The 19399-nt window shown below is 43.0% G+C and overlaps 1 protein-coding gene across 1 annotated transcript; it reads left to right on the top strand.

Moving 5' to 3' along the window:
- Nucleotides 1-2877: 2877 nt before the first annotated feature.
- Nucleotides 2878-8108, top strand: LOC117464335 (uncharacterized). Its single transcript, XM_034106703.2, has 21 exons — nt 2878-3010; nt 3088-3158; nt 3242-3337; nt 3422-3546; nt 3936-4079; nt 4159-4245; nt 4333-4497; nt 4572-4668; nt 4753-4970; nt 5052-5208; nt 5487-5695; nt 5776-5893; nt 6019-6218; nt 6287-6401; nt 6482-6651; nt 6724-6821; nt 6897-7027; nt 7197-7386; nt 7474-7615; nt 7700-7820; nt 7891-8108. Exons 1-21 carry the CDS (start codon nt 2991-2993, stop codon nt 7959-7961), a joined length of 2745 nt encoding a protein of 914 aa, XP_033962594.1. The 5' UTR covers nt 2878-2990; the 3' UTR covers nt 7962-8108.
- The last annotated feature ends 11291 nt before the right edge of the window (nt 8109-19399 follow it).

Below are 19399 nucleotides of genomic sequence, written 5' to 3'. Positions count from 1 at the left end.
TGGTAATTGACACAGCCATGACTTCTAGTTAAATTCAGTGTGGCTAAAATGAAAAGCTTTGTTAAAATATGCGAGCACGCGGAAGTCAAAGTCAGCTTTATTGTAAACAAATTCTACATGTGTTATACATCCAGAAATATCGTTTCCCACAGTGTGACATGTAGCCTATACATAAAACAAAAAGGGCCTAGATAAACGGGGTATACAGTTTAAAATGTTAATATATTTAAAGTGTTCAAAGTGCAGTTTCAGTGCAAGTCAGTTGAAACGATCTTAAGTTGGCGTGACGTTGAAGTCGTGCGACCCTGCTGCTGTACTGGCTTGTAGTTCGTTTATAGCATAACGTTAGCATTTCGCTTTTGGCGACTAGATTTATGATTCAAAAATTATAAAAGTAGGAGAGACATGTGGAGATTATCCGGCTGAACAAAACGTGATCCTTCTCTTAAATGTGTGTCAACCACAGACCTTATTTCGAGATATTTTCCAAAATCCTATGGAGAAATTGCATTGCGTTTTTGACGAAGGAACCGGAAGAAGTTTACATCCGGGTTTTAGGACGCGTCACTGCGGTTCTCTATGGGCGGGCTTTATTTTCGCGGACTTTATGACAAGTTCCGTCCGCTGTGAGGTCTATGCAAGTGGTGCAGTGAGGCGTCCTAAAACCCGGAAGTAAGCTGCGCTCGGATTCCCTCGACAGAAAGCAGTGGGATTTCTCCATAGGGTTTTGGAAAATAGCTGGAAATAAGGTCTGTGGAAAACGAACCTGTTAGATAAATGCACGTTTTGTTCAGCCGGATAATATCCACATGTCTACCCTACTTTTATTATTTTCGAATCATAAATCTAATCGATAGATTTATGATCGATAGATTTATGATTAGCATAAATTCGTTCATGATGGCTCACTTCAGTGATAGTGATGACATCGTTGCGAAATTATTAACCGAGTCATTTTCAAGATTGAGTTACAATGATAAACTGGAGTGGCAAAGGATCAGCTGCATGACCCGCCATCAAGTGCTTCATCCAGAAGGACAGGAGGATGGACTTTGTGTTTCAGTGATTTGATCATCAAAGGTAGGCCTAAGTCATTTTCAATGTGGGCCGCCGTGCCGACTTAATTACAAATTCATTTTTAATTGCTACTTGGCTGTGGGTGCCCTGTCATGATAGGGGTTTATATAAATGGTGTTGTTTTGTGTGGTAGAGGGTCGCTGTCATTGATGCGTTTTGCACCTCGGGCCGCTGTTTTGATATTCCGCTGAAGTATACGCTGTGACGTAATATCTCTTCTTTTCTTTCGAGGGAAGGGGGGTCAGAGGGCCTAGGTATAAAAGTCACGGCTCGCCACTGCTCCTGGCATACCCTCTTTTATACTTTCTAATATATTCACCGCTGTTCCTATCCCCATCACCAAATCTTTCTCTCTTACCTCATCAATTATCACTTGTGCCCTCAAAAACCCTGGCACATATTCGTACACTAGATCCCTTACCACCCTAAAACCCGCCCTCCACATCGGCAAATTAAATATAACTTTCCCTTCTTTTACTATTTTATTGTTCATAAATATTGGTTGTCTCCACACTTGCTCTACATTACTACATTCATATTTCACCTTTGCTAGAAACATACCCCATGCATTCATCATTTCCCTTTGAAAATCACTCACTCTCCATCCATCCCTTTTTCATACACATAAAAATAGCACTTCCCCCACACCCTCCACATTCAATCATCGCCTCCCTCAAGAAGTCCTTCCATAAGTGATCTTCTTTATTTGTTAGGTATTTTATTACCTTCTTCACTCTCAACGTGTTTACCTTCCTCGTTAAGTTAACTAATCTTAACCCTCCATCCCTATACTCATTCTCTAACACTTCTCTTGCTATTCTTACCCCTTTCCCCTCCCTCAAGAACTAATTCACTACACTATCTATTTCTTCTATAACTCTCCCTGGCACATCTAGGACATTAAATTAAATTATTTACAATAATGTACAGCTATCGTATAGAAAATTGGAATTGTATTTGATCCGAACATGAACCCTTTGATTAAAGATATCAGAATGAAGATGCACCTTAAAGTAAACACAAACCACATACAAAATAACCTACACAAGGAACAGAAACAATGAAAATAAAACTATTGCTGCAAAAACATTCAGTTTGAACCTATGAAGCCAAGTAGAAATCCCACAGGGACATTTTGATATGGTTTTTGTTAAGCAGAGCATTGATTATTCCTTCTTCTGCACTGACTCAACACTCTTCCAGTTGGAACATATTGTTATGGCCTCATAAATGAACATATATCATTGCATAATTGGACAGAGCAAAATCGACCCGGGTGAAACGATAAGCTCGGGTTTTACTGTCTGTAATAAATGTTAGAGCATCCTTAGTGGTTTGAGAATATATACAAACAATAATCAAGTGTTAGATTACAGTCATTATAAGGAGGCTCAAAGGAGAAATCAAAAGCACATGTGATTTTAAGGAAAATTTAATTTATTATTAACTGTGGATTATTTTGTTGCTTCTTCAAATATAAGAAAGTAATATATATCAAATACAAATCTACTTTTGCTGAACAATAAACACTTTTTTTACACTAAAAATGTGTGTTTTTCCTTTCCATACATATGTGTTTACAATATGTTCTTAATAAACTAGGCATACATCAGCTCACCCTGTGTGTGTGTGTGTGTGTGTGTGTGTGTGTGTGTGTGTGTGTGTGTGTGTGTGTGTGTGTGTGTGTGTGTGTGTGTGTGTGTGTGTGTGTGTGTGTGTGTGTGTGTGTGTGTGTGTGTGTAATCCTTAACAAGCCTCACCAGTGCTTTGTCGTTAAGTGGAATATAAAGCAGCTGCTGATGTCTCAGGTAATCATCCAGTCCCCTTCCTTTTAGACTTGTGGTTTTGTTGGAAGGTGTGCTGGACATTGCCAAGCTCTGATACTGACTGTATTCTTTTGGTTTTACTGCAACATGCCGAGGCTTGGGAACATGTAAGTTACATTTCTTGTAGATTTCTTTCTATGTGTGTACTTAATTGTCTCTAAATGATGTGTTTTATGTGTTCAAGTTTGTTATGGATGGCTGCAGCTATCATCTTGTGTCAAGCCAGGCCTAATGTGAAGCTAAATTCGCTGTCAAGTAAGCTTCAATTCTCATGAAGTAATTTTACACAGCATATTAAGTCGGTTTACATTCTCCTCACAAGCCTTTTCTTTTAACAGGCAGTGGGTTAAGGTCTGACTGTGCCGCAAATGTAATGAGACTGTCGTTGGACAAGGCTTTAGCAGTGGGAAACCAGCTTGAGGTGGAGGCTATCAGTAAGTATTAACTGCTAATAATGCAGCTGATTGGTTCATCACTGAGGAAAGGGGTCCCTGACAAAGCTTATTGTCTCCCCTCAGATGGCACCAAGCACATTTTGTTAACACCTAGCATGGCTGCTCAGTGTGGATACAGCATGGAGTCTGACCCGTGGGGTGACACCAGAATCTACACCTCCCTCATGGGCTGCTTTGTGGACAACAAGGTTTGTTTGAGCTAAAGTGGTTTAACAGCATTCAATGTAATTTTCTACCAAGTTTAGCTGTGCTAATTCTGTCTCAAGTGACTGAATTCATGGCTCAACAAACACATGGTTGCTCCCATTTTTGTGTTTCCCTGAATTTATTTGTAACCCCTTACCGTTAAAAGACCCAAAGTACATCTCCCTTTTTGTTTGGTACATCCCTAAAATATTAGCACTGCCTCAATGAATCTACTGGGTACTTTCTGGACTTGTTTGTTACATTCACAAATATCCATTTAGACTTCAAATGTGTCCCTGAAGGCAAGGATATTACATTTTCAATGACAAAGAAGCTGGAACCAAAGAATATTGGGGAGTCTCACTTAATTTAGTTTTTTTTATATTTATAGGATGATGCTACATTTAACGTTGGCTTGAGACTCCAGATGTACGGCGAGAATCCATCAGACGTGGTCAGTCATGACGTGTCTCAGACTTGCAGCTACACTCGCTGGGCCTCCAGGGAGATCCTCTGCGACAGGAACTACATGGAAGTAGGTCATCTTTACATTGATGAGTCCACTATCTTGTGTGTATGGAAACGAATGCTAAAACCACCATTTTCTGTTTTAGGTTTCGCACCACATGGCTAACCTTGATGCTGAAGCTAAGGGTCAGACTCGGGATGGTAAAGACGAGAAGCTCAACGCCAAGCTTGAAGTATGTTGAATTAAACCGTTCAGATACTACAGTTTAATTCCTCCCTACACCAATGAGGATTTAATTATTATTTGTTCTTTCCTGTAGGCCTCTGGTGCATCACAAGGTATCTGGAAGATGACGTTTCACACCCCAGAACCAGTGGCCATGGTGTTGCAAGAGGCTGAACAAGCCGGCTACGCTGCCAAAACTACCTCCAGTCGCCTGGTTATGCGAAGCCCGTACAATACAGCAGAGACTTATTCAGAGGATGTAAGCAACACACTCCTATACAGTGTTTCTTTCCTTTCCCTCCTTGTCAATTATATTAAACCTCTCCTCTCTAGGTGGCTGGAGTCCCCATGGAAGTGTTCAGGGTGAGCGCCTACTACATGGCACCACAGGGTCTGCATGTAGTGAACTTGGCAGCTGCTTGTCCCAAAGGTGAGTCCTGAGCAACATATTGCCTTCACAGTGAGCTTAATTGTTGCACAGTTAACCTCAACAGCTCCATTTTGTCATCAATAGGTGGCGTCCTCTTCACCGAGGATATGATCTCTTGGCACGTACCTCGCCGTGTGACTCCTCTGTTGGACGGCAGAATTACAGTCTCAGAAATGCACATGGGAATCAACGGGCAGAAGCTTGATAGATCCCAGATGGCCGCACGGGGGTACACACTGAGCACCACGGACTTCCACATCGTCGTCGAGATCCCAGTGGGCTCGCCTGATGGTTACTACAAGGTTGGGGAAATCTCTAGATTAGAAATGCAAGAGTCACTAGTGCATTTGCATGTTTTATTGAAATGTCATGAATTATTGCAGAGCCATGCCCCAGATTACCAGTACCACATCACCTACTTTGTGGAGCCCATGCTCGAGGTACTGTGGAGGGAAGATGACACCCAAGATGATACCAGATACAAGGTTTTGTTCCCCATCATGACCCCTCTGATGCCTCAATCTCCCCAAATCCAGGATGGTAAGTCACATTTTCTAGTAGGTATGAAAAAAAAGACATTTGAACTCGCGCTTGCTCGGATATATCCTAAAGACTGCTAAACCCATTAAATAAAGTCTTCAGTTTTTGCAAAATGGTGTGTTTGGATGGGATTTGAAGCCAAGTACAAAATCTACTTTTGCTTACAAAGGGTACTTTTTTTGTTTTTTTAAATGGCACTCAATCCAACTACTCAATGTTTCTCTATCGATGTTGAGGCTGGTTTAGAAGTTGTAAACATGCCACTTTCTGTTCCTCAGACACTGTCCCAGAGACTCGGGTGTTCAGCGTTCTCTTGGGAACCTTCCTCCATGATGTTGAGCTGAGGAACATCACCTTCTCCACCGGGGTCCTCACTGTTGAGGAGAGCAATGCCAAAGGCTTCACAGTCCAGGAACACAGCTTGGCTAATGGCTCCAAGAGCTTCTCTCTTCAAGTGCCCTTTGATGCCGATGTTGTCTTAAAACATGTATGACATTATAGGTTCAAAATATCACTTTGTACCAGCATATTTTCAGTGTTGCTGAGCTTTTATTTCATTTGTTGCAGAATCCTGAGCGCTTGGTTACATCCTACTTCCTCCCTCTGATCTTTGGGTTGATCGTCCTGCCTGAAGAAACTCCTTTTGGTCTCCCGGTCGACCTGCAGGCCTCTCTGCAGGATGTTGGTGAGATCATATTGAATTTGCTTTTGACAATATCTTCATGCAAATTGTGTTTTCTAAAATTAAATAAAACGTATTGGAGTAAAAGCTACACAATCAAATGGATAATGCCTCTTTTGCTGCTCTAGTGCTACCCATCATGGCTGGCACCTGTGACCAGAACCAGTTTCACATCAGCGTGAAGTTTGGGAGTCACGGCTCTAATTTCAAGGCCATCGTTGGACCTCGAGAGCTGACTGCTGAGATGGCTGAAGACTACAATTTCTATGAGAACGGCACACACCTCAGCCTCATTCTGCCATACACTGCCAAGGATGCTGTTTTCGAGGTATGTCAAAACTACAAAATCCCACCGTAGATCTTCTGCATTGGCTAACTTTACTTTCTTTTCCACAGCTGCTCACTGCAGAATCAGTCAAATCCAGAATTGACCTGCTTCTGTTGGATCGTGCAAACGACTGGGTGCTTGCTGATCTCTATCTGGCGTGCTACTTCCCCTTGAAAGCAACAGGTAAGATGGAACATGTAAGTATATTTGCTGCTTTAGTTGATGGGTGTGTGTTGCTTTACACTGCCTGCTTCTTCCTCCAGAGTGCCACCCCAATGGCACAATGACCGCTGTGGCTGTGAAGGTTGAATCGACTCGTAATCTGAAGCCAAGTCAGCTGACGCTAAAGGACCAGTCCTGCACACCACAGTTCAGCGACGATCGCTTTGCATATTTCTCCTTCAGTGTGGATACCTGTGGAACCACCAGAACGGTGAGTGTGAATCGCATTTAAATATCAAAAGGGTTTTTTGTCAAATGTTAATGCATGTTTGTTGTTAAATAGTTCTTTGACAACTACATGATGTATGAAAATGAGATCCGCCTGTCTTACAACAACGCCAAAGCAGCAGCCAACACATCACCAGTTGATCCCGATTACAGGTAAAATATTTGATTCTGTATAATTGGAGATGAACACCTTCAATGTATGCATTTATATATTTTTTCCCCCAATAGGCAAACTATTTCCTGCTTCTATGTGGTCAATGAGACTCAGACTGTTGCCTTCAGCGCTAAACCAAGAACCTATGAGCCCGCTGCAGAGATCGGCACCGGGCAGCTGATGGTGCAGATGAGGCTTTCCCAAGGCATGGTGGAATTTTACAACATCTTGTTCATGCATACAAAACACTGTTTGCAGGTCTCCTTTGAAAAAGAGACCTATGATCTCAAGGGACCGATCTGATTAAATAAAGGTTTGAAATGAAACTGTAAATGTCCAGGCCTCCTGTCTCTAACGGGACTCTTCTCCTGCAGATCCATCCTACGAGCTCTTCTACCAAGCAGAGGATTATCCAGTGGTGAAATATCTGCAGCAGCCTCTGTATTTTGAGGTGGAGCTGATGCATTCTACCGACCCACACTTGGAACTCATTGCTGAGAACTGTTGGGCAACCCTTTATGAAGATAGGACATCTCTGCCAAGCTGGGACATCATTGTGGACAGGTAATGTTGTGCAAAACTAACTACTAACTACTCTCATTTCATTTGTTTAACTGCTGCTTTATTTTAACTTTGGAATTCCTTCACTAGCTGTGAGAATCGCAATGACAGCTATGCAACCATTTTCCATCCCGTTGTGAGTGACTCCAGAGTTGTAGTCCCGTCCCACATCAAGCGCTTCTCTGTAAAGATGTTCACTTTCACTAAAGATGACGAGGTTCTGAAAGACCAGGTAAGACTTGTAAATCCAAATCTGGAGTCTTTTGGCCACTGCTGCATGTAGCCACGTGTAATAAATCATCCTGTCCGTCCACAGATCTATGTCCACTGTGATGCAGTGCTTTGTGACACAAGCAGCCAGGCAGATGCTTCCTGCAGAGGCCAGTGTGTGCATCCTCCAGGTCAGAGCTACTCAAGACCTGCAGGTGTAAAAAAGGGTAAGTGACCGAGTCTGAACAAATGTCGTCGATCTGGATGTGCAGTTGGTAATCTTTACTTGTTTTGCAGAGCGAAGAAGCACCGACTCAACACGCCAAAGGCAGATCTCCTCTGGGGCAATTATTCTGTCTAACCTTTGAATATTTTCTACAAGTGTTTACGTTTTGTCATTTGCACCTTATGTAATTTTGTTCATCGTTTTCTTTGGGACCAGGGGAACAGTTTTATCAATGAATGTACTGCCTTTTATATTGATGGATGACAATAACCACTCGTGTATTTTAAAAAAAATAAACGAATACAAAAAAAAAATGGCCACATTTATTTATATAGTCGCTTTTATCAATGTGTTGCATCTTCTGTGGTCAATTGTAAGTGACATATTAATAAAAGCAGGTTGTGTCAACCAGTACCCTCATAACTCCAAGAAAATGCAGAGAAGCAGCAACATATGTAGAAATGATATCTTATATAATCAAGTCAAAATGATAAATTGATTTAGGCGCTAAATCAGGGGTGGGGAACCTCCGGCCTCCGGGCCGTATACGGCCCGCGAGACAATTTGGTACGGCCCTCGATGTTATTTATAAACACACGCGAAAAATCTAGACCGCAAACAAATTAAACAAGCGAGTGCCTTTTTTTTCCTGGCCAAGGTCAGGGTCCTTGAACACAACACGAGCCTAACGTGTCATCACGTGGTATATGTCTCGACTGACAGGGGTGCAGTTCTGACCGAGAGCACCAGAACGCCACTCCAGAAATTGCAGTACCGATAAGTCCATACACATGCCGCAGTTTCTGCGTGTCTGTGTCTTTAGTTGAAAGCCCAGTGGCGATCTGCTCATCTGTCATACTGATCAGACAGTCAATAACTGTGTTGTTATCATTAGCATCTGGTTAGCTAGCTATGCTAACTAATATAAGAAGCTGTGTCTACAACCAGTGAGGTAAAGGCACATCTTTATATGATTATAGTTATAAAAAAAATAAGAGAATAAAGTAAACGGGTATAAAATACTATATGACAGTTATTAAAGAAGAATACAGTTTGAAAGGGGAGTGATTTGTCAAATATCCATAAATTAAAAGAAAATCTGCTTACAGTTGTGTTTGGGTGTTGAGAGATGTGTCCATAGATCTCCTAATGTTGCTCTCAAAGTGCACCAGATTGATGCTTTTAACTTCAACATTTTAAAAAAATCTTCCCAGGGGAGCACGCCACACCCTGCACGTGCATGCATACGCGAGTCATGGTGAGATATCTGGATTAAGAGGTTGCTTTTTCTTTGCACAGAATGAAATGAATGGGCTGTGATTTTAGTTTTTTTAAGCAGAGGTCAATAACTTGTACGGCCCTCTGAGGATATTGTAAAAATTGAAATGGCCCTTGAGAGGAAAAAGGTTCCCCACCCCTGCGCTAAATGAAAGACGTTCTGAAGTTGTTATTGCCCCGCCTACTTGAGACGCACTAAAACATGATTGGGCATTTTTTTCTTTTTGTGTGTTGTCACTTCCGCCTTTAGGAACCTTAACATAATTCACAGCCAATGGAGCAAGACAACCCTCAAATACTTGAAAATGCTCACTCTGAAAACTATAACTTCAAATGTGCAGAACAACTGTATACAAAGTTTATCTCTTCCTACTTGTCTGCAGTCTGTAGGCTACTAGCGTTGCAACTTATTCTGCTACCCGTCAAATTCTGTGTCCCCGGTTAAAGCCAACGTCCATCGTGTTCTGTCACTTTGTCATTTCATTACATGTATTGTTTTAGAGACTTTCAACGCTGTCATATTTCCATAGGGATTGTAAAGCCAGTCATTTGGCCACTGCTTACAACAACCGCGGACCGAACCGAGGTTCTGGTGGTGTGCATGAAGGGGTTTAGTCCGAGTGAGGAGTGCTCAAGTGTGGGAGGATGTGTAAGGCAGAGGAGGGTAAATAAAAACTTAGTGTGAACCTCCAGCAGGGCAGGTGGTGCTGTGAAGAAGGTCGAATATGGATGCCGATGGGCGGACGATAAAGCACCGCAAAATACACCCCCCTTTAAGGTTCCCAGGGACACGAGGTTCTTGAGGGTGTGATCATCTGGGTTTAGTCCGTGGGGGAGTGCTTAAGTGTGGGGGCCCGGGGACCCACGGTGCGCCAGGTTATGGAAGTACGCATGTCAGGGTGATATGCTGGAGGTCTTTAGTCCGTCTTTTGGGGGTCTTGCAGCGGCCACAGAGAGGTGCTGTTCCCGGTGTATTTCATGGAAGTCTGACATAGCCTGTGTCCTGTGAAATAGCCTGTTAGAATGTTCAGAATGTGCTATATCTGAATAAATAGCACATTCTGAACATATGTCAAACAGTGTCTTGGAGGAGTGAAATAAGCAGAGTGCTCGTGTCCAATCTTGCTACTAATTGATCACTTTGAATAGGATTGTCTGTTTGACATGTGTTCAGAATGTGCTATTTATTCAGAAATAGCACATTCTGAATGACCCATTTTAATTGCAAACTGACTTAAAACAGTCCACCCGACCTTTGAAACTAATCTACCCACATGTAGCATGCTAATTTCGGTTATAAATCTTATCTTATCACCATGGATGTGCCTGTATTTAACAACAAAAAAGCTTACAGCACCGGGTATTCCCAGGCGGTCTCCCATCAAAGTACTGACCCGGCCCGAAGCTGCTTGGCGTGCTTTTTTATTTGTTATCTTTTATATCAAAACATAAACAGTTACATTTTTTAAAAAACATTATAGTCCACCCCACAAAAAGCAGGACCCCAAGGCTTCCTACCAATTCACATTAATCACCCCAACCATACTCTCATTTTACATGAAGCACTCTTCATTTTTGACATAAGCATATTCACACCATCACACACTTTTCCCACATATCACCACCAACAATTTCTTTATCTTCCATACTCCATTTTCCACATTTTCCCGGTCTCAGCGATCTCCCCCATTGACAATCCTCCATACATATTCCAGACATCCCCCATTATTGTCTGGTCCTATCCTATGTACATTTACATATGAATATAACTTTCCGATACATCATCGAAACTCAAAATAATACAAAACAAATCAATGTAGCTCAAAATTAAAACAGAACTTCCCATCTTTCACCTCCACCAACAAACAGTTTTCAATAATATCGTTCATGAAGGATTCTTTGTCTTTTTGCAAGTACAAAAGCCCCACATCCCTTTGTATTGTTCTTTTTGCTATTTCTCATACACTTCCCACCCTTTTCTCATAATGTGCTATATTTGTCCTTATTTTCACAGCATGTCTTGCATGGCTTAGACACAAATTCAGAAAACTCACATTGCATCCTTCGCTTTTCCCATTCATTCCAAACAACCATAACTCCTTCCATTCCATACATTTCACTTGTTTGTCCTTCCAACATCTATACACCATGTCTTTCATTTTTGCAAAAAACTCCTTCAGTTTACTGCACTCATAAAATGTGTGCATACACTTTTCTACCTCTACTTTACATACCTCACATTCTTTCTTAATCGTTTTATCAAACACGCTAATTATTAAATTGTTATAGATCCTGTTATGTCTTAACATAAAATCAAAATTCTCGCATTCTGCACTATTCCCATTCACTCTAACGGTACGTCCACACAGCAGCTTTTCAAAAATCTTGAATATCTTGGAGCTTGTCGTGTCTGACAGCTTGGGGATTTTTTGCGAGCAATGCGACCAACAACCAATCACATGAATCTCCCGCCCCCGACATACAAAGCAAAAAAACCCGGGGATTTTATGCGAGCAATATATATATATATATAAACTCCCCAAACAGGCGAAAACCTACCAGTTTCCCCCACTGTCTCTGCCACCTCCCTCCATGCCTGGTTCCTCCGGTTTGTATCCCGTTAATAGTTCTGGTCGTAAAGAACCAGGTGATTTGCTACCGTAATTTCTCGTTTGGAATATGAAGAAATGAACTGCGGTCTGCTTCTCCCTGCTTACACGCGGTTTGATTGGCTAGCGCTTCTACTGTCAGATTTGCATAAACGTGTTTGATTGGCTGGCGCTTCCAGCTCAGCTTCAAAAGTTGAACATTGCTCAACTTTTGAATCCTGGAAATCCTGGACATCCTGGAAATCTTCGCTTCGCTCCCCCACAATGCAGTTCGGCGAAAAGCGAGGCAAAGGGCCTAACGGCCCGTACACACTACAGGCGTCAGAAAAGCTTGAAGCTGGGCGTGTCCGAGGCTTGGCGCTTTCTCGCGCCCAAGGCGACCAACAACCAATCAGGAATCTCCCGCCCGCCCCCGGCATACAAAGCAAAAAAAAGCCCGGCTCTTCTTCACTATTGCCAAAATGGATGCCGGTTTTGTAGCAACGGTAGCGTTGGTTTATTCAATGTATCGCAGTAGGCCACGTAAAGTACGTCGCTGTTGGGTACATCCGATACTCAAAAAACGTCTGCAACGGGGGGAATACCACGTTCTTGTCCAAGAGCTCCGCCTGGATGGTGAACTGTTTCAGCAGTACTTCAGGATGAGCAAAGACGCATTCGACGAGTTGCTCGGAAAAGTCGGTCCACTGATTGCAAAGGCAGACACCCGTTTGCGTTTGTCAATCGGACCCGCCGAGCGACTCGCCATCTGCCTACGGTACGTTTTGTGTATTTCTACTTATTTAATATGACTCTGTATATAAAGAGAGAGAATGCATGCAATGGATGAATGAAGTCTGTGATTTAGTTCAGATGAATGACATTAATTAAGATAGCTAGGTAAACGCAGTATTGCTCCCCTGTGTGTGTGTGTGTGTGTGTGTGTGTGTGTGTGTGTGTGTGTGTCTGCCTGTGGTGTAATTGTGTGTCTGTGATGTGTGTGTCTGCCTGTGGTGTAATTGTGTGTCTGTGATGTGTGTGTCTGTGTCTGCCTGTGGTGTAATTGTGTGTCTGTGATGTGTGTCTGCCTGTGGTGTAATTGTATGTCTGTGATGTGTGTGTCTGTCTGTGGTGTAATTGTGTGTCTGCCTGTGGTGTAATTGTATGTGTGTGTCTGTGTCTGCCTGTGGTGTAATTGTGTGTCTGTGGTGTGTGTCTGCCTGTGGTGTAATTGTATGTCTGTGATGTGTGTGACTGCCTGTGGTGTAATTGTGTGTCTGTGGTGTGTGTCTGCCTGTGGTGTAATTGTATGTCTGTGATGTGTGTGTCTGTGTCTGCCTGTGGTGTAATTGTATGTGTCTGCATGTGGTGTAATTGTATGTGTGTGTCTGTGTCTGCCTGTGTTGTAATTGTGTGTCTGTGGTGTGTGTGTCTGTGTCTGCCTGTCGTGTAATTGTGTGTCTGTGGTGTGTGTCTGCCTGTGGTGTAATTGTATGTATGTGATGTGTGTGTCTGTGTCTGCCTGTGGTGTAATTGTATGTCTGTGATGTGTGTGTCTGCCTGTGGTGTAATTGTATGTGTGTGTCTGTGTCTGCCTGTGGTGTAATTGTATGTCTGTGATGTGTGTGTCTGTGTCTGCCTGTGGTGTAACTGTGTGTCTGTGGTGTGTGTGTCTGTGTCTGCCTGTGGTGTAATTGTGTGTCTGTGGTGTGTGTCTGCCTGTGGTGTAATTGTGTGTCTGTGGTGTGTGTGTCTGTGTCTGCCTGTGGTGTAATTGTGTGTCTGTGGTGTGTGTCTGCCTGTGGTGTAATTGTATGTCTGTGATGTGTGTGTCTGTCTGTGGTGTAATTGTATGTCTGTGATGTGTGTGTCTGCCTGTGGTGTAATTGTATGTGTGTGTCTGCCTGTGGTGTAATTGTATGTCTGTGATGTGTGTGTCTGTGTCTGCCTGTGGTGTAATTGTGTGTCTGTGGTGTGTGTGTCTGTGTCTGCCTGTGGTGTAATTGTGTGTCTGTGGTCTGTGTCTGCCTGTGGTGTAATTGTATGTCTGTGATGTGTGTGTCTGTCTGTGGTGTAATTGTATGTCTGTGATGTGTGTGTCTGCCTGTGGTGTAATTGTATGTGTGTGTCTGTGTCTGCCTGTGGTGTAATTGTATGTCTGTGATGTGTGTGTCTGTGTCTGCCTGTGGTGTAATTGTGTGCATGTGTCTGTGTCTGCCTGCGGTGTAATTGTGTAAAAAAATGTTTAATCTTGTATATTACTTTTTTCTCAGGTACCTGGCAACCGGTGACTCGTACAGGACCATATAGCATTCAGCTATCGGGTCGGGCATACAACAGTGGCTGTCATCGTCAAGGAGGTTGCGGGTGCCATCTGGACCGCCCTGGTTGAGGAGACTATGCCGGTACCACAGACCGAGGACTGGAGAGCCATCGCTGCTGGGTTCCAGGAGCGCTGGAACTTTCCAAATTGCGTTGGTGCCATTGATGGGAAGCACGTGGTGATCCAGGCTCCGGCAAATTCTGGGTCCCTCTACTTCAACTACAAGTCCACCCACTCCTTGGTACTACTGGCTGTCGTGGATGCCCAGTACCTCTTCAGGGTAGTGGATGTCGGAGGTTTTGGAAGGAGCAGCGACGGTGGGAGCCTGCGGAATTCCGCTTTTGGAGAGAGCCTCCGAGATGGCAGTCTGCAGCGACCACCTGACACCGTCATCCCAGGAGCAGAGCGGCGGGGCCTTCTTCCCCATGTGTTTGTTGGGGATGAGGCTTTTCCGCTGCTGGACAACCTGCTGCGTCCGTTCCCTGGACGTCAGCTCACCCGTGAAAGGAGGCTGTTCAACTACCGACTCAGCCGGGCCAGGTTGGTGGTTGAATGTGCGTTTGGCATCCTCTCATCTCAGTGGAGAATGTTCCGGCGTGTCATCACCACCAGCCCGGAGGTAACAGAGTTGTGTGTGAAGGCCACCTGTGTGTTGCACAACTTCCTCCGCAGGAAGACAATAGGAAGGTCATCACGCGCACCTGTCGTCGCAGAGTCGAGTGATGAAGCTCCAACCCTGCGCGATGCACCTATGATGGGCTCCAACAACGCCACACGCCGATCCATCCAACTGCGGGAGACCTTCTGCTCCTATTTCAATGAGGAGGGTGTCGTGTCATGGCAGCATAACGTGGTGTAGGGTCACCATGGCTCCTCCAAACCAAAAGCTCTTTTAAGAGCTACCCATTTTCTTTAAAGAGCAAATGTTCCAAATGAGCCATTTTAAAATCAAACATTGCTAATAAACATGTTTCTTGAATTGATATTATTATATTATGATATGACTAACAACCTTTTTCTTTCAGCCCTGTTTTTACTGATAAACCACTCATAATTTCAACAGGTTTTCACTGAACAATTACAGAAGAAAGCACATTATATATTCCGACATACATGAAGCTTCTGGTATGTTGCAACTGACAAACCACATGAACAAGTGAAGACACAGTATAGCCATAACATACTTGAAATAATGTTTTATTTGGTGAATTTGAGTGAAGTGTGTGTGATGAGTGAAGTGTGTGTGATGAGTGTAAAAAAATGTAATGTGGATCAGTACGTGTGAAAAAATTATAAAATTATAAATTGTCCTGCTGGTCCACGTCAAAAATGAGCTGGTGTACCCCGAGGCGGACTCTTGCCCTCTGTGCTATTGTCATCCTTCTCATGGTGGGCAAGAGGCTCTTGAAAAAGTGCAAGTCCTCGTCCTCCTCCAGCACTGGTGGGGTTGGCTGGGCAATTGGTCTGTAATTGCTGACAGCAGACAGCAGACTTCTTTCAAACGGGGAGATCTCCCTCCCCCTCCCTCGTGTTTTCCCCCGGACCTCAGCATTCTCCTCCATGCTGACTGCTGCTGGCTGGCTGGCGGGCTGGCTGGCTGGCTGGCGGACTGGCTGGCGGACTGGCTGGCGGACTGGCTGGCTGGCTCACTCGCTACCTGGCTCTCTTCCTCTTCCACCAGGGTGGATGGAGGCAGGGTCTGCCGGGGGACATTGCTGGACGTCTCACGGTCTACGATGAATGGGGTTAAAAACCCCATCACTGCCATGAAACGCCAGGGCCTGTACCCCCCTGCAGACCCTGCCCCGCTTCGTTTGGCCTCCTTTTCCACATTTTTTTCCTTGCGGAACCTGTCCCTCAGACTCTTCCACCTTTTCTTGCAGATGTTCTCTAATGAAATGAAATGAAATAATAAAGTTAATAAATAATAAAGTGAATTTCTTTAATTTATTAAATTATTCCTCCATTAATGAATGCTATTTTTATGCTACATTCCATGCTGGCTAAATATAATGTCTATGCTTGATAGCTGTGAATCAAATAAAGTTTTATTTATATAGCACATTTATAAACGATTGCTGTACATATAATAAAATTAGCCTACAGTCGAGACACTTTACAGCAAATACAACAACACAGATTGTTCAGAATATCAGTATGAGAAAAACGACACCCTCTGCATGTATTATATGTTATATATTATGCTTATACTTATATTATATATAATATTTTTTTTATTATTATATTAATATATATTATATGTTATGCTACATTACTAGCTGGCTAAATATACTGTCTATGCTTGATAGCTGTGCATGTATTATATGTTATGTTATATATTATGCTTATACTTATTATAATATTTTTTTATTATTATATTAATATATATGATATTGTAGTGCCGAGAGATATGGGAGTCGGAGGCGATGCATCGAAGGTGGTCACCACAATATGTTATTATGCTACATTACTAGCTGTCCGTTCAATGCTAAAACGAAGTCAACTGGATATAAACTCTCCAAACAGTTGAAAACCTACCAGTTTCACCAACTGTCTCTGCCACCTCCCGCCATGCCTGGTTCCTCCGGTTTAGGTCCCGGTAGGTGAACAGTGTACAGTCATATAAGACTGGGACATTTGCCACAGCAATTATTAATTTTTCCTCCATTTTCTGACATATGGAAAATAGTCAAGACCTGCATACACACGGTTTGATTGGCTAGCGCTTGTACTGGCGGGAATTATAAAACGGGATTTGATTGGCTGACGCCAGCTTCGAGCAAGCCTCGAGCCTCAAAAGTTGAACATTGTTGAACTTTTGACGCCGATAGACGCTCGCGAGGCTTGCAACGCCTTGCCATGCTACCCACAATGCAGTTCGGCGAATTTTGAAAATATCCTACGTCACCCCATTATAATGAATGGGCGAAGCGTTGGAAGCCTTTGTTGACGCCTGTAGGCTGTACGGGCCGTAAGATATTCTAAAAAATTATATTTGAAAACATAAAAAAAATATTTTTTTGTTGTTACATTTTTAATTAGTTTTACCAAAATAACTTCATTTAATTGTATTTAAAATAACATTTTAAAATAAATAAATCCTTCGAATCTGCCTGTTCAGTTTCTGTTAAAATGTGAAGGGTTAAATGCCATCTCTGCGAGTTACTGTGAAGACGGGAGAGCTTGTTGGTCCGGTCATTTTCAAGATTGAGTTACAATGATAAACTGGAGTGGCAAAGGATCAGCTGAATGACTCGCCATCAAGTGCTTCATCCAAAAGGACGGGAGGATGGACTTTGTGTTTAAGTGATTTATCATCAAAGGTAGGCCTAAGTCATTTTCAATGTGGGCCGCCGTGCCGACTTAATTCATTTGTAATTGCTACTTGGCTGTGGGTGTCCTGTCATGATAGATATTTATATAAATGGTGTTGTTCTGTGTGGTAGAGGGTCGCTGTCATTGATGCGTTTTGCACCTCGGGCCGCTGTTTTGATATTCCGCTGAAGTATACGCTGTGACGTAGTTCAATTAAAAGCAGCGACAAAAAGAAAAGTCTTCAGCCTGGATTTAAAAGTAGTACGAGTTGCAGCGGACCTGCAGGTTTCTGGGAGCTTGTTCCAGATATTTGGAGCATAATAACTGAACGCTGCTTCTCCATGTTTAGTTCTGACTCTGTGGACAGAAAGCTGACCAGTCCCTGAAGACCTGAGAGATCTGGATGGTTCATCATTTAGCAGGAGGTCAGAAATGTATTTTGGGCCAAAACCATATTCATCTGGATGAAGGGTGTTATTTTCCCCATAAGGATCAAGTTGCTGCAAATGATCCCGCTTATTACATGACCACATTCTCAACAAAGTAACAACATGACTCCCAATATTAATTGAAATGCTTTTATGGATTTAGAAAATGTTTTTATTGATTTAAAAAATAGTTGTATGTTGTGGCACTACAATGTATTGATTTAAATTGACATGCATCCGTTAAGAAAAATAGTAATCAATCAATTGCAATCAATTTATGTTACAACAGGCTCAATGTACGTGTAAAGATGCACACAAAGAAAGACACAGTTATCTGTGCAATGTACAATATTCATATTTACCAGTGGCGGCTGGTGGAAAATATTTTTGGTGGGGCTGTTGATATAGTGAGTAAAACTAATTTTTTGAGGAGAAATGAATTAGGACTTAAATTAGGACTTCTGGTGATGTAATGGCGCGTTTCCAGTGTAGCGCGGAGCTCGCTTTAATGCTGTGTTCAGACCGGACGCGATGCGAATATTCGATTCGCTCTAAACGCTCCTATCGCATCGCTCTAGTCGCTCGAGTTTCACTGCGGCTGCCAGCTGTGTTTACTCGCATCATTCAAACAAGACGCGCTGGCTCGGGAGCTACAACTACAACAAAATGAACATATTTTACCGTGATTACATTTTAATACACATTTCTAAATGATGCCGACGTAACAACATACTGATACCGGTTAGTAAAAACCATGAATTAATGCTTTGACAAGTCTGCAGACAGACAGCAGGCGAAAATCCTTTTAAAATGCGTGTTTTCTAAATGGAGCTTGGCTAAGCTAACGTTATATACACTCCGACCGTCCACACTCACAACAACGACCTATACAGACATAAATAAACCAGCGACTGTATTCTCCATGACACAGACAGTCTGTGGTTTGTACTTGTTTAACTTTTGTCTAGTTTCTGAACACATCGTATCTGTCCCCGGCTGTTTGAAGAGCAAGCATGGGAAACAAAAGATAGCATTTACCTGTTTGCATCCAGCTAGCCATGTGAGAAGCCTTGTTGATACGTTTTGTCTTTTTCACGAGCTTGCTGTGATATATACAAATCGGGTTGGTCCGGTCCAAGGTCTTTAAGTATCAATTTATCTCCCAAACTTCTCCTTTCGAAAGGATTGGAGAGTAGCTCTTGCACGGAATTGGGTGCGGAGCACTGCAGACCTTGGTCCGGCGACTCCACCTGCACACCATTCTCATCCAAATACTGCGTCACCTTGGTCACTCACGAGTCTAAAGAACAACTCACGTCAACGCACGTAAGCAACGTGGGCGCCAACGTGGGCGCCAACGTGGGCGCCAACATGAGCGCCCTCGTGACCAAAATATTTGACGGCGCTGATTGGCTGAAATTATGTTTCGGCGGCACAGTTTACTATTGAGACTTTTGCAACGTGCTGGTTGCTGCTGTTTGGCTCGGGGGCTCCGCCCGGTAATGATAAACTAATGCCATGGGCAAGGCCAGGCAGGAAACAGGTGACTTATCAGTAACTTTAGACATCGTAACACAATTTTAAACGAGATTTGATTGTAGATTATACATTTTACTGATACCAATTTTATGATATTTGCCTTGTTCAT

Source organism: Pseudochaenichthys georgianus, chromosome 19 (genome assembly GCF_902827115.2).
Source record: "Pseudochaenichthys georgianus chromosome 19, fPseGeo1.2, whole genome shotgun sequence".
Taxonomy (NCBI): Eukaryota; Metazoa; Chordata; class Actinopteri; order Perciformes; family Channichthyidae; genus Pseudochaenichthys; species Pseudochaenichthys georgianus.
This window is presented reverse-complemented; position numbering and strand designations above follow the sequence as displayed.

Coding starts and splice junctions, on each gene's coding strand:
- LOC117464335 (XM_034106703.2), top strand. CDS start 2,991: ATGCCGAGGCTTGGGAACAT. Junction 3,338..3,421: donor GCTTGAGGTGGAGGCTATCA/GTAAGTATTAAC, acceptor GTCTCCCCTCAG/ATGGCACCAAGCACATTTTG. Junction 4,246..4,332: donor AGCTCAACGCCAAGCTTGAA/GTATGTTGAATT, acceptor TCTTTCCTGTAG/GCCTCTGGTGCATCACAAGG.